Source organism: Octodon degus, unplaced genomic scaffold, assembly GCF_000260255.1.
Source record: "Octodon degus isolate 3935 unplaced genomic scaffold, OctDeg1.0 scaffold00063, whole genome shotgun sequence".
Lineage (NCBI taxonomy): Eukaryota > Metazoa > Chordata > Mammalia > Rodentia > Octodontidae > Octodon > Octodon degus.
In genome coordinates this window covers 4,101,259-4,116,003 of record NW_004524639.1, presented here as the reverse complement: position 1 = coordinate 4,116,003, position 14,745 = coordinate 4,101,259, and the positions used below count along the sequence as shown (strand labels likewise).

Below are 14,745 nucleotides of genomic sequence, written 5' to 3'. Positions count from 1 at the left end.
CTTTAGCATATATTTAAATTCTCCCCCACATATGCCAAAATAGTGGCAAAGGAAATAAGTGAATGTTTAACTTTTGTTTCAACATCCTTTGTAATGCAAACTATTATCTTGATAAAAAGGACTGTCAGTTACAAGAAAGACTTATACACTAGCAAGTCTAGAATAAGATGCAATACATGAAATAACTCAAACAACCAACTTCAGTAATACAGATGTCTATTTTATTAAAAAAGTTACAAACAGGTGAACTGTAGGGTCGTCTTACAAAATGACAAGAATGAAATCTATTGGAAAAAATTTACTTTTACAAATCTTTATAGGTAATTGTTCAATGTACTTGTTATTTGAGATTTTTACCATTCACTGATAAAGTTACAGTACATTAGATCCATAATAGGTTACATGATTTTATTTGCAGAGCCCTACTGCAGTGATTTGAACAACTCCTAAACAGATGCCATAGTAAAGACAAGACATATATTGCATTTAATATTAATTTATTATCCTAGTAGGCAACATGCAATCTATTGAGGAAGCTAAAATAACTTTTGGTCCCTTTTCTTAAAATGTGCTGGAGAAACCATCTTTAAAATCACTTTCCCCTGATTCCTGCGATCCTAGGTGAATTCAAGTTAAATTTGCTGCTGAGGTCAATGACAATGAACACTGTAAAAGAGAGAGATGGGGCGGGAGAGGGGATGACAATATTCCTAGGAAAGGAACACTGTTTTAAAAAATCAATAATCTGCAGAACATTTAATCGTGAATTATTTGATTCCTTCTGAATTCTACAAGCTAAAAAGATGACTCACAAACACTTAAACCTACTTTGAAACGAATGCTTGGTTTAACTCTGGTATTAAAGTGCAAACTTAAGTATTCATTTGAAGCAGTTTATAAATAAAAAACAATGTTTCAATTGGCTCTATCCTTACAATTTGACTATAAAATTCAAGAACAAGAGTTCATTTTGAGTGATTAGGAATCAAATGCAACACGATTTTTAAAAAAGGAAATCAAAGTTTAAGTTTAATCCTTTTCTATTCAATAATTAATGGTCATGCTGACCAAGAAATCACATGAATGTAGGTATCACTTTATTTGAACATCACACACAATATAAGTTCAAAAATCGCCACACCCTTCCATAAACCATCACTGCATATATTAGAGCTTTCCTTGACGAAGTTATTGAGCTATTACTATAGGTCAAAAGTATAGTTTTGGTTTATTTTTGTTTTTGTTTTGTTCTATTTTACCTAGAAGCATGTTCAAATGACTAAAGCTGGGCTCCTAAAATCGAGAACTTTGGTGCAGTAGGTGAGCTGCAGTTATCAACTTCTGCAAATGAAAAGCACAAATAAAATCAAATAAAAACCCAACAACAAAATACTGTCAAACTTACATAATTGAAAAATCACTGCTAGGAAAAGCACTCATTGTCATGATGTTGAAACTGAACCAAAAGCTTACCCTTTGTAAGTTTCCTTTCTGTTTCTACACCTGTGTTACTATGAAAATGTTCAAGTATTCAGACAAAATGTGCTGATAAGGTAAACAACATGGAAGGCAATGGCTATTAGAATGCACATTTGCAAAAATAAAAAAATAGCCCAGAGACTTGGTGCTACTATCCCTCCTGTTACACAGATTTTGTCTCTACTACGAACATGCTTCTTGAGAAATAACTAAAAAGCAACTGTGATAGTGCAAGAAAACTTTAACAAATATTGCTTTAAACTATTATTCAGAAAGATAAATATTAAGAACTAGAAAGTGTATATGATTTTACTTGAATTCAATTTTACATGTGCAGAAGTCTACTAGATGTCAATTACAAGCCCGACAGGCAAAGCTGAGCTATCTCTGTTTAGGTATACAATTAATTTACCATGGATACAATATCCCTTTTCAAAAGCATTACTAAGTAGGTCATAACTAAATTTAGAACTTCACAGAAAGGAAAATGTTACTGCCGCAATTCAATGCTGTAAATGAGATTAACACATGTGAAAACCTAATGGAATCAAACACTTAACTCTTCAACTAAGTATAGTCAATTTTCAATATCAATTGTAACTTTCAGAACATGTTAATTACAAAAACATCACAAACCGGACTTGGGGAAAGGGATATTCCATCCATACAGGTAAAATGTGATCTTTAGTTTCCGTTTACAACACTGCCACACGTAAACAAATTCTCAAAATATTAACCAACCACTTAAAGGAGAAAGATTTTACAAATAGGATGAAGCACTGGTACGAGGTAATATACAGAAGTAACCATTTGTTTAAGGCTCAATTTTTTTCTCCATTATAACTTTCTTTTAAAAGGCATTGAGTAGGTAATACTGAGTTTGAGTGTTTAATAAATACAAGTTGAGAAACTGATTAAAGAAATCAATTAAAATATTAAAAATTAATCCTTGCATATTAACCATCAATAAGAACTTAGAAAGCTATAAAAGGACTGATTAATAAAGAACAGATTTTAAACGTATGGTAAACGTGCTAAGCATTCCTGTGTAAGGTCATTGGATCTTGAAGGCCAAAGACCTTAAGCACTTAATTAGATGTATGGCAACATGCTGTAATAGAGACAGGTTTACCAAGGCTCAGTTCTGCAACCCAGGTTGTAAAGTTCTCCAAAGCAGCATCTGTGCAAATTTCCTCTGAGTTTTATCTGCAATTAAGATAAACATGCCATAAAAATATAGAAATATAAATTATAATTGTAAAACATAACAGACAACTGATCAATGCACAAGTGATGATGAGAATAAGAATCCTACAGTCGAATTTTATTGTGTTCTGCAACATTTTCTGTGATTCAGAAAAGCCACTGAATAGTAGCAGCACAGTAACGATGCACTGGATAGAATACACTATGCCTGCGTAACTACTGTAGCTTGTTTTAATGTGATTACACTTTTTTTACTTATATGTGCATCATCTTAAAAATGTTCTTACTGGTTTGAATGATCTTACAATTTAAAAGCTGTGGCAAACAGTGCCCCTAATTTGAACTTGTTCTTTTCATACTCCATCTGTATTAGAATTAAATCCGAGGTAATTATGAGCTAACTTGACAGTATGCAAAATTTCCCAACCTCTAGTTTTTTGGGAATTAAAAGTAAAATCAGAGTTTAATCAGAGTTTAGACGTTGATCACCTACGAGGTACCCTGGTTTTGCCTAGCTGCTTATTCATAGCACTAGTTGATATTTCTCACTTTGGCTGCCTGTTTTGATATACTATTCCCAAGAATAGGAACTTCTGTGATTGGGATTCTTGTCTTTGCTCTTGCAGCTGATAGATTTCTGTCCTTCCATTTAATACTGGGGAAAAAAATCTATCATGCCTATAGACACAATGTCCTTCAGCTGTGCTGAATCACCAAATAGCTTCTAGGGGAATGAAATTATGTTTGCTTTTTAATGTGGGAGATAAAAAATGTTATAAAGCCAGAAACAAAAGAATAGCAACTATGATACAATGCCAAGCAAAACCGGCAGAAGATCTCAAGGGGTTGTACCAACGTTTACAAATGCATAACTTTAATTTTATTTGACAACTACACTTCTATAATATGCAAAGATCCCGAGAGAACGCGTACTAGCAACTATATCATAAACATGTTAACTTTTAAGGAGCCTAGCTCTCTGCTCATCATTGAAATTCAGCCACCTAAATATATTTGGAAAAAAGTTTTCCTCTTTAGAAACGATCAGAAACATTTTGTCTGATTAAAGGTAAAATTTTCTGCATTAAAGTTAATTAGGACACAGGATTACCTAAGCTTAAGCAAATCCAGCTTTTTCATTATTAAAATCGTGATGAAAATGGTTTCATTGCAGGAAATGCTGTTGTAAGTATCATATAAGGTACTTTGTGACAGTATTTTATAAACCGACTACATTGATATCAGGTATGATTTTCATTTCTCAAATATTTTGTATACTTCTAGAAGATCATGGAGCTTTGTGGAACTTTTTACCAGTTTAATCTAAATTTCCTTACCAACTTAGAACAGTATTTTATTACTGTATACAGGCAATTCATTATGAACACTTTTCAGTATTTCAGACTACATTTCCCTCAATTCATCTGAATAAGTTTCCTATACATTTTACTCTACATGTCTTCAAAATAATCATAAAATCTTGAAATTTTCCAATATGTTCATTTCCTAAATACAAACTTATATAATGTGATGATTTAATAGTATTGGCCTTCTCTGAAATCAAATGTCAAAGTAGTCTTGATTCATATCAAGCCAAAATAAATATTAATATAAAGCAGTACACCTACCATAACCTACATTAAAAAAAAAGATTATATATCCATTAGTTCCTGTCCACAAAACAAACTAGGTCACCTTTGTTCCATCCACATTGCTCCACAACACCTCAGTGAAATCAAGAGACTCTCTGGAGTAAGACTCGGTAATATTAGCCCTTGGTATACTTTTAAGCATAAGCTATTTTTCTTTGTTTTCCAAGAGAATAAGGAATTATAATTCTCTACAGTAATCCTGAAACATCTGCATTAAGCAAAAAGGATAGTGTCCCACAGATAAGAATTTCAGAAAACATAAAATGTAAACATTCCTGTTCCATAGAGACGGGAAAATTTTCAGTGTATTAACACTCTCACTTACTTAGAAAAATATAACCTAGAAATTTTAAGGGTAGCTGATCAAATTAGTACTTTGTAATTCACAGGCTATCACATCCACACACACTGCCAAGTTACTACTTGCTGCACCTGAGATAGACACAAGTTAATCTTATTCTTACTCTCAAGTTTCCAGCAAGATACTTCCCAAAATTCTTAATTTTGGAAGAATCTACTCAAATCTTAATTAATGTCTTAGCTTTACTTTTTTCTAATTAAAAAAACATAACAGTACAAAATAAACAATAGCACAAACATTTTCCTCAGTAAATTATGAAATAAGTCTCCCAAGTGGGTAAATTGGTATACAAGAGTGCCAAACACAGAACTGAAGGAACAAAGATCATTATTTATGTCAGCATGAAGAAAAACGGAGATTCTTGATTCAAGAATAACACATCATTTCACGAGGCAGCAGAATGCCTGGGATGTTAACAACAGCTTATGAAAGGCTTAACAGTTTATGAATGTTTTTTGCTTAACTGGTTTAACCATTTCTAAATACAATGAAACTTACTAGCATTCTTTCTCTCAATTTTCTTTTTTTTTTAGACATTTTATTTTTTTTCTTTCTTTTTTCATAATTTTATTGATAAACAAATAGCAATGAGACAGTTTCAAATCAAATTGCTAGGACAGTTTCAATAACCAACACACTGCATACATTCTTCTTAGTGGTTAATTGCTGTACAAGATGCAGACTTGATATCCTATTTACAAACACCATTAGAACAAATCATTCTATTCATTAAGAGAATGCATCTATATATCTATCCTAACCACTTTGAATACAGATACAAAATGGACATTCATCTGTATCCCTTTTTTTCTAAGTTCCATTATTTGAATATTATAGGTGTGTAAACTCAGCAAAATATTCTAAAAGAGTCCAGTAGCACATAATAGCATTGGGTCTTCTGTTTAACTGGCAATGTCAGAAATTATTGACCTGAGTCCCCCACAGCTCAACATAACATTGACAAATATAAACGTACAATCAGTTACTTATTCTTTTTCTCATTTTAGGCATGTGATATTCTAGTGATTTAATCAAAGGAATTTTTTTAAAATGAATTTTTAAAAAGATACAAGGTTACAATTCTGTTATCTGATACAGGTTACATTTTTGTTAAAGGTCTTCAGTTTTGTTTCTCAACCCTAATTTGCATGCTACTTCTGAACTTACTGAGAGGGTTGGGGAGATAGCTCATTGGCCTAAGCCCATGCCTGCAAGTGCAAGGTCCTGAGTTTGATCCCCAGTACCAGAAAAAAAAAGAAGAAAAAAGAAAAAAAAAAGAAACTTACTAGGAGTGGAAAGGAAGACTAGCTCATTAAAAGTGCTCCCTGTTATCCAGTAGAAACACACAGAAGGTAAAACTGACCTTTCTGGGACTGGAGAGGCATCTGCACTTAAATGAAAGCATGCATATCAAAAATCTGTGGTGAAACTAGGTAGAAGGGAAGACAATCGCTATTTTTTATTTCCTAGAACCAAAATCTCCAAATTTTAAATTACTACAAATTCAATTCTAGGATCCCAAATATTGTGACCAGGCCCAAGATGAACAGCAGCAGTGTGATCCAAGTGAGCCAATTCTGGTTTCTAAGTGTGATTCAGACCCAAGAGAAAAGTACTACTCCCAGCAACTCTGCACTGCACTTTCTGAATGTGGTATTCCAAGTACTGTGGCTAGCCAGATGAATGTGGAGTATGTTTTTGGTTAGGTAATTTCTTTCAAAAGCGTACAGGACTTTAATTTTTCTTAGTGAAATTATCTTCTGAACTGTAGAATTCCACTGAGAAGAAATCCCACAAGGAGACTTTTTCCTGTAGGATGGCTAGAACACTTCCTTGGTGGCAGTTCTCCAACTTCATGATGCAATTTTTTGTTAATTCTACTGATGGTTCATTCTAAGCCAGAGAGGTAATGGGGTAAAACCAAATGGCTTTATATTCACTTTATTCTGCAATAAAAGTCTAATCTTGAGGTTAAAAGGAAGCAATTAAAAAGGGAACAGACATACAGAGTCATTCTAATTATGAGACACCTCTACACTCAGCACAGGTAGAACTAGGCACCCATTCCCTCTCTACAGTGAATATTTTGGGGGTCAGTGACAGTCTGGCAAATGAAGCGTGGAGGAGAGGGCAAAGCAGCTCTGCTCTAGCCAGTTACTCCACACACACTGTAGGCTCTCATGGCACAAACTACTCCAGAGCTTGCTTTTCACTCTGTCCAAGACTTCTGCTTTACTCTGGGGGCACCAGGAAAACTGAATATCAGATGAGCATTTCAATTAAGCCATTTCTCCCATCCCCACTCAGAATGATACACAGAATAGCATAAGGAAAAAAAAGAAGAGTATTTTTTTTTTGTTAAAAAAAACCCTACAACTTTTATAACAGAATTTCACCCATTTTATTGATATGATTAATGTTTAATTTGCATATGAAAATGCTTGTGTGTGGTAGGATTTAATATTAAGCATTTTTTCCTTTGCACATGCTAACGTCCCAGCATATCAGAGCCAATGAAAAGCTGGGAATCAGACTAAGCTGTTCTGATCCTACACTGTTATTTATTTTTTAAAAAAACCTCTGAAAATGCTAATCAATTCTACTGTATTTACAAACAGTAAGTCCAGCTAGGGTAAAAATGGCATTCATAGATGTTTCAGCATTTCAGGAGCCTTTGTTAACATCCCAGGCATTCCGCTGCCACGTGAAATGATGTGCTAGTCTTGAATCAAGAGTCTCTCTTTCTCTTCAGGCTGACATATATAATGAACTGGGGCCGACATAAATAATGATTTTTGTTCTTTCAGTTTGCTTCCTGGGGTTTGATACTCTTATGTACCATTTACTCCACCTGAAAAAACCCATTCTACAATAAGTAAGGAAAATAGTATAAAATCTTACAGGAGACTTTTAATTGGAGGTGAAAAACACCCCCTACCCCATTTCCGTCTTTAAAAATATATATATAACTTTCATCAGTACTGGAATGAAATACAGGAATCCTTCAAAAATCACCATTTCAAACTTCTATTTGATAGAGGCTCTACTGTACTGTCACATTGAAAGGATAAGTTTACTCATCTTTTCCCTTCCTTTCAAAATGTACAGAATATTTTAGGATATTACACTTCCTTAAATTCCATCTGTTTGGAAATAACTCTACCCTTCTCAGTCCCTCAGACTCTACCCATTTTTCTAGAACTGAATCAAATGCTACTGCCACCTAGCTCCTCCAATTCAGTGCTTTTTAACCAGAGGGGATTCTTCAACTGCCCACAGAACATTTGGCAATTTCTGAAGACACTCTTGTTTGTCACAAACAGAGGAAGGGGAAACATTATTAATATTTAGTGTATAGAAATCAAAGATGCCACTAAACAGCACCACACAACAGAACCCACAATGTTGCAAAATTGCTTTGTCCTTTCTCTGAATCCCCACAGAACCGTGATTTACTTGTTTCATAGCATCTATCCCTTCTCAATAATATACCAAAAGAGCAAACTGCCAATTATATCAATATGGGGAAACTATGATAGTGACTAAAAGGAGGCAGTTACCACACTGACTGGGGTCAGCTATACTGCTGCTGCACAGTAAAAGATGTCCTGCAAAGTGCTTGATGGCATCCCCACAAGTAAGTTAAAAAATCGTGACTATAGCTGTGTAGAAACATTCTGGCTAGGCTTCCAAACTTACACTAGCACGACTGCCAGTGGAAGCATAAAAGGTGAGGAAACAATTCCGGGAGCCACGCAGATGAACCAGTGTTGGGCAAGCGACCAGTGACCCAAATTGGGGTGTCAATAAATAAATGGATTTATCAGGAGCAATTCCTAGAATATTAACAGATATTTCTCTCTGAGTTAAACACAACTAATTAACAATAATCACAGTCCTATTGCCTTAAATTCTATTATTTCTAACTTAGACAAAATACTTTTCTAAATATGCAGGACAAACATCTCTCAAATTACTTCTATCTGTCAAAGTTTTATCTTCAATCTTAGATTGGGAATGACAATTCCATGACTCATAAGCTACAAAATTTAAAGCCCATCTCTTATTTTTTTCTGTGTGTGTGTGTGTGTGTGTGTGTGTGTGTGTGTATGGTAGTGGGGACAGAATACAGAGACTTCACACTAAGCTATACCCCAGCCCTTTATTAATGAGACAGGGTCTTGCTAAGCTGTTAAATTGCTCTGGGATCAAACTTGCAGTCTTCCTACCTCAGTCTCCTGGAGTGCTGAAATTACAGGTGCCCATCACCATGCGTGAATCAGTGCAAATTTTTTAAAGTAAATATTGAGCAAGGACAACCACAAACTTTACTAGCCTCAGATTACGGATTCCTACCTATCTTATCCCCATATATCTTATTTCAATTTTATTTGATGTCAAAAGAAAACTATATAACGTACTGTACATTGTTCTAAAAGATTTTGCTAAGGAAGTTCACTTTAATAGTTTCAAAATTCAGCTGATGAGGTATTTTAAGATCCACATCTTCACTCATACATTATAGTTACAAAAAAAGACCAAGCAAAAAAAAATATGGGACACTTGATGATGACTAAAAATATGAAGAATACTGTTAATTTCTGATTTTTAGTTGGCATGTTTTAGAGGGTTTGTTTTGCTTCTGCAGATGTGTTCTCACTACATTGCCCAGGCTGGCCTCAAACTGGTAAGCCTACTGCTTCAGCCTCCTGAAGCAGTATGTGGGATTACAGCTCATACCACCATAGCCAGCCTGCTGATTTTCATTTTATTAATAACAAATGAAATTATAGCTGGATAGACACACACAGAGATTAACCAAAATGGCTCACAAAATAATTCAGATCACAAAAAGTTGCAAAATGAATTCAGAAATAATTTCAAACAAAAAGGCTTAAAAATAGCTTTAGAAAGTATCCATTTGCCAATGAAAGTGACAGTTGGCCTCTATATGGATAAAGCTAATTTTATTCCTTTTCCTTCTTGTTGCTGTGTACTCTAAATGATAGACAGAAAACTGGAATCATTTTCTGGAATTTGGTTCGTTTTTATACAGATAAAAATTATATCAAAACAAAAAGTATATGTTTAAATCATCTGCTCATTTAAAAGTGGCTGAGAAATACAGCGCCATGATAAAGATGCAATAATTGCCTGGAACTTGTTCAAACTTGAAGCTGGTTTATAGTTTGCAAAGAGAGATTACAGGAGCAGGAATACGGGACTCAATCACTTACAAGGACTTGTGTCTTCCTCAAAAAACTATGTTGCAAGTGCAACACTACACCAACAAGCTGACCTATACCTACAGTCTGAATAGTGACTTCATTTTTTTTTTCCTGGTGGTACCAGGGATTGAACTCAGGACCCTGAGATTGCCAGAAAAGCACTTATTCCACTGAGCTATCTCCCTGGCCCCCTGAGCAGTGACTTTTTAAAATAGCAGAAGTAGCTAGAAATAAAAAAAAAATGAGTCTTCATCATGTGCTAGTGTGCTACAAAGCTAATGAGTAAAAGCATTTTAAAGAAAGCATTGTTTTCATCTTTCCTTTTCAAAGATGATACTACCTGACAGCAGACCTTGCCTGAAAAGATAAATTAGGGACTGTTAGTCTGTTCTCCAGGGAGCAGCTATAAAGCCAGACCTTTGATTAGGGATCATCTCAGTGATCTGATGTGCCTCTTGCCATTTGCAACACTGCCTCTTACACTCGAGGTCAGCCTGGGCTCAGAAAGATCAATTTCACTCCTGATGTTGTCAGGCTGCTCTGGCATTTGTGGTGCCTTTTCAGTCATCCACAATATTGGTTGTTTTATCTTATTATCTAAGTGTTACGAAGTAAGACTATTTGCTCAGTTATAATCTACAGAATCATGAGATAAAGAAAATAATCTCAGTGCAAATGATCAGTAAATTTTATACAAACTTACTTTTTCAAAACCTATCATTTAAAAAACTAAGTTAACTCAACAGAGGATTTATTATTAATCCATTATTTACTATTTGGGATAGTCTTAACATATTACAGGTGATTTAATCAGATTCTCATATGTATCATATATTCCTAATGAAGTCAAGGTACATTATGGCATTATAATTTGTTATTACCAGAGGTCACTTAAGTCCCTTCAGTGCAAGGTACAGATGAACCTGATTAAATAATCATCCCATTAAATCAAGCACTTGGGTGATTAGTAAACTGATGATTTCAATTATAGCAACTCTCTTACCAAGGATATATAAAAGCATAAAAGCCTAGGAAAAAATTAATATCTAGACATCTCCTGAAAATTTTCAATGTTCTCCTGTGCAGTTTGGAGGCTCAATCAGCAAAAACAAAGGAAATATATATTATGTTTTTATTCACCCCCCCATATTATTAGTAAAGGAGAAAAAAGATAGTAACTCACTTAAAAATGCGGTGATGGGAATGTAGGCAGTTTCTTACCTTTGTTTTGCTTATGTACATTTTTTAGCTATTCGGCATCGAATGTTGACTATTTTATGCTGAGGAAAATACTATAAAAGTAAATTTACAGTAGCATCATACATACAGATATTAACCAGCTTTTTGCTAAAATTGATTAAAACCAAAACACTACCTGGCTTATCACAGTTCCCACTAACAACTAACCTGCTCGGTATGGCCATGATTGAGGTTATCTTTTTTACTGGACAACACAAGTTGTACAACACTGATCTTGCTTCTCAGGCAGGGATGAATAGTTCATTTGCCTGACGATCTCAGCAAAAAGTTCATCTACCATGGATTTACTTTTTGCCGATGTCTCCATGAAAGGACACCCCCATTCTTGAGCCAGAGCTCTGCCTTCGGAAGACATAACCTCTCTTTCTGGTTCCAGATCCACTTTGTTTCCCACTAGGATTAGGGGGACTTTTTCGTATCTCTTCACTCTGACAATCTGATCTCTCATCGGCTTGATATCCTATTCAAATAATGACAAAGAGAAAGAAAAAATGATGTTGGCATGACCACAGCAGAAGTACAACAATATCACAAAAAGAGATTACAAAAAGTCACCCCTTGGTGATTATATAAAAACAAATCCAAAATCACACACCCAAATAAAGAATTAACCATTATGTTTTTCCAGTGAAGTAGAAAGTTGATAATTTCCACAAATCCTACCTGTTGGTTTCATGTCAGAATAATAAAACACAGGCTGCACACTAACCTTAAGCCTCATACAATCACTTCCCCCACCCTTAGTCTATACTGATTAAAAAAATCAAGTTCCAAAATATAATTAATATATTCATACATAAGGATTTTTGGCCATCATCCTAAACCTGCCTGTTTGTCATTGCTCCTTGTAACACCTGTTATCCAAGCACAGGATTGCAGCATCTATGCATTCTTGGCCATTTAGTAAGAGAGCCTGAGAGAAAGTTTGAGGTGGCAATAAAAAACACTTTATAATGTCTGGAAGACTAGTTTTAAAACCAGATTAGTACACACTTAAATTTCTTATTTAAAATGGAATAATATGTCTTTATCACAACAAATTTAAGCACCTTAAAGTACACTAAAAACTATAGCAACAAATCACCTATCAGGAAGGATAACACAAGAGGAATCTGGGTGGGAAGAAGTCATGCTTTTCTTTGCCTGTGTTTGTTTTTACTGATTTATTCCCCCCATGCACTACATTTTCCAAGTAATTACAAAAGATAAGAACGTTAGCAATTCTTCATTAGCACTCATTCTGGGAGGGGAAAAAAGTATCAACTTAAGACAACATTACAGATTTAATCCTAGCATTACATTTTTTTTTATAATTTAAGATTTGCTTTTAACATAAAATCACAAGTTCAGCTGAGAATCCAAAGCTAGGGCATTTGGGCTCAAATAAGTCTAAATCTGTTTAAATAATGTCAGATTTATTTCTCTGTGTTCATAACAGAAGTGGATATAATGGAAATCTTATGAAACACCCTTCAAAAGACTCGCAGCCTCAAGAGAGTCAGCTGATAGGATAACAAATCCCTGAGGATCTTTAAAAATGTCTGTCAAATATCATCTTTAGCACTTTGGTAGTTTCAGTGGAAAAATGTTTTTATGACGTTCTGGTTTTGAATTTAAGCATATATATATAAAATGAACTTGAGTTTGGTCTTGATAGCTTTGACCTGCTTTCTCAAAACTTATCTTAAAAAAATCTTTGAGTTGCTCTATAAAGTTACTGGAAATTTTTACTATAGTCTTTTAACTCCAAATATTAAAGAATGTGAAATTAGCACATTTCATTGGTTAAAGCACTTAAGGTCTCTTAGGTAAGCAACATTAAGTGCATACCTTTAAATGCAGAAAAAAATATCCATTTCCTAAATCAATGGAGGTCAATATAATGAGTCAATATAAGGTTATTTATTTTCAAGGAATAGCCACGCTTATTGCATCTCTTAAAATAACACTAAACCTTTCGTCTATCTCCAAGTAAAGGACAGAACAGAGTTTTCCAAAGAAATTGGAGCACATCCACTATGGTCACACTGCCAGGGTGCACTCCTTCAGTGTTTCCAGACCCATATTTTCTATGAAATATAGGCTATGATACCAAAAACAATTTGGATCAACTGCAGAAAAGGAGAATCAGTTTTGACTCTTGCTGGTTATTAATTCTAGGCACAAGTCTTTTCATTTAGAAACTTCCAGCCCCGAGTTAGTAAGCAAAATGCCCGGAAGGCAGACAGTTCATCTCGCAGTACCATGATTTACAGTTCCAGTTGAGAAACTTGGGAGAAAAAAGCAAGCGGGGAGGAAGGGGAACAGACACCGGTCTTATCTATACAAGAGATAATGAGCTCCCAATAATTTTCCTTTCAGATCGCTCTATTTACCCAAGATTATCTGTTAAATGTTGTGTCGTCTAGGTTAATCAATACTTGTTGAATTGAATAAGCAATTTCACACGGTTATATTCCAGGCTACAATGCACCGACTAACCTATTTCGTTTTCACTTTTCTTTTCCTTAAATATGACTTTTAAAATATTCGCTGGCGTTTCATGCTTTAGTCCCCTCTACAGAAACAACCCAATACTTTTCCACGGGTAACCTAAAAAACGTGTTCTAACTTCCAAAAGCAAAACACAGGCATTAACGCGCGGTTCAAGCAAATCAGAAGTAGGATCACCACACCCCCTTCTAACAAATTAGAAGACTTAGTTTGGTTACCTGAAAAGACTGCTGATTAACCAGACTATACACCAGGATGAAACCTTGGCCGTTTTTGATGTAGAGGTCTCTCATGGAGGCAAACTGCTCAGTTCCTGCGGTGTCCAGAATTTCCAGCACGGAGGGGGAAGAGTCCACTTCGATCTCTTTGCGGTAGAAATCTTCAATGGTGGGGTCATATTTCTCAATGAAAGTCCCAGTGACAAACTGCACAGTAAGGGCAGATTTGCCAACCCCTCCGCTCCCTAACACCACTACCTTGTATTCCCTCATGAGTCTCACCTTCAGCAACTCCTACCAGAGGGGGCGAAAATAACACCCCGCTAGCTGCGCTGCGGCTAGGCAAGGCGGAAGGTGGGCGGAAATCTGCGAACTGGCGAGGAGAGTGCCGAGGAGCGAGGGCCCAGCCAGGGAAGAAGAGGAAGTTATGGGCGGGGAGGGGACAGAGCGAAGTGTCGGGTGGGTGGGGAAGGGATGGTAATGCCCTTCCTATAGGACCTGCAGCCCAGGCAGGGGGCGTGGGGAGGAGGCTAGCCCGGAGCGCGGCGCGGGTGGGAGGAGGGCGCGCCCCCGGAGGAGCGAGAAGGGGGGCCGCGGCCGGGCGGGGGTGTCCCCGGAGCCCGCAGCCTGGGGCTGCCGGCACCCCTCCCCCGCCCTTCACACAAAGGGGCCCAGGGACCCCGCTTCCTGTTAGCGCTGCACCGCACCGCCGGCCCTGGCCTGCGGGCTCCGCTCCCGGCACTGCCGCCCCGGCGGGTCTCTAGGCCCCGGCTCCCGCGGGGTGCTCCGGCCTGTGAGGGGCAGAGAGGCGCACCTTAGCCGCCCGACCCCCGCCCGGGAGCGGCGGC

The 14,745-nt window shown here is 36.4% G+C and overlaps 1 protein-coding gene across 2 annotated transcripts; it reads right to left on the bottom strand.

Annotated features, from left to right (window-relative positions):
* Nucleotides 1-204: 204 nt before the first annotated feature.
* Nucleotides 205-14,650, bottom strand: Rap2c (RAP2C, member of RAS oncogene family). Of its 2 annotated transcripts, none has more exons than XM_004634488.3 (3): nucleotides 13,898-14,496; nucleotides 11,334-11,646; nucleotides 205-2,685 (listed from the first exon to the last, which is right to left on the bottom strand). In XM_004634488.3, exons 1-2 carry the CDS (start codon nucleotides 14,168-14,170, stop codon nucleotides 11,368-11,370), a joined length of 552 nt encoding a protein of 183 aa, XP_004634545.1. In that variant the 5' UTR covers nucleotides 14,171-14,496; the 3' UTR covers nucleotides 205-2,685; nucleotides 11,334-11,367. The 2 variants fall into 2 exon arrangements, with proteins under 2 accessions (XP_004634545.1, XP_023574613.1); XM_023718845.1 differs by lacking the exon at nucleotides 205-2,685 and having other exon boundaries at nucleotides 13,898-14,058; nucleotides 14,180-14,650.
* Nucleotides 14,651-14,745: the final 95 nt, after the last annotated feature.

What these genes read in the sequence shown, in the direction of transcription:
- Rap2c (XM_004634488.3), bottom strand. Translation starts at nt 14,170, where the DNA reads ATGAGGGAATACAAGGTAGTGGTGTTAGGGAGCGGAGGGGTTGGCAAA. An exon ending in TTAATCAGCAGTCTTTTCAG is followed by an intron (nt 11,647 to 13,897) that starts GTAACCAAACTA and finishes TTATTTGAATAG; the next exon opens with GATATCAAGCCGATGAGAGA.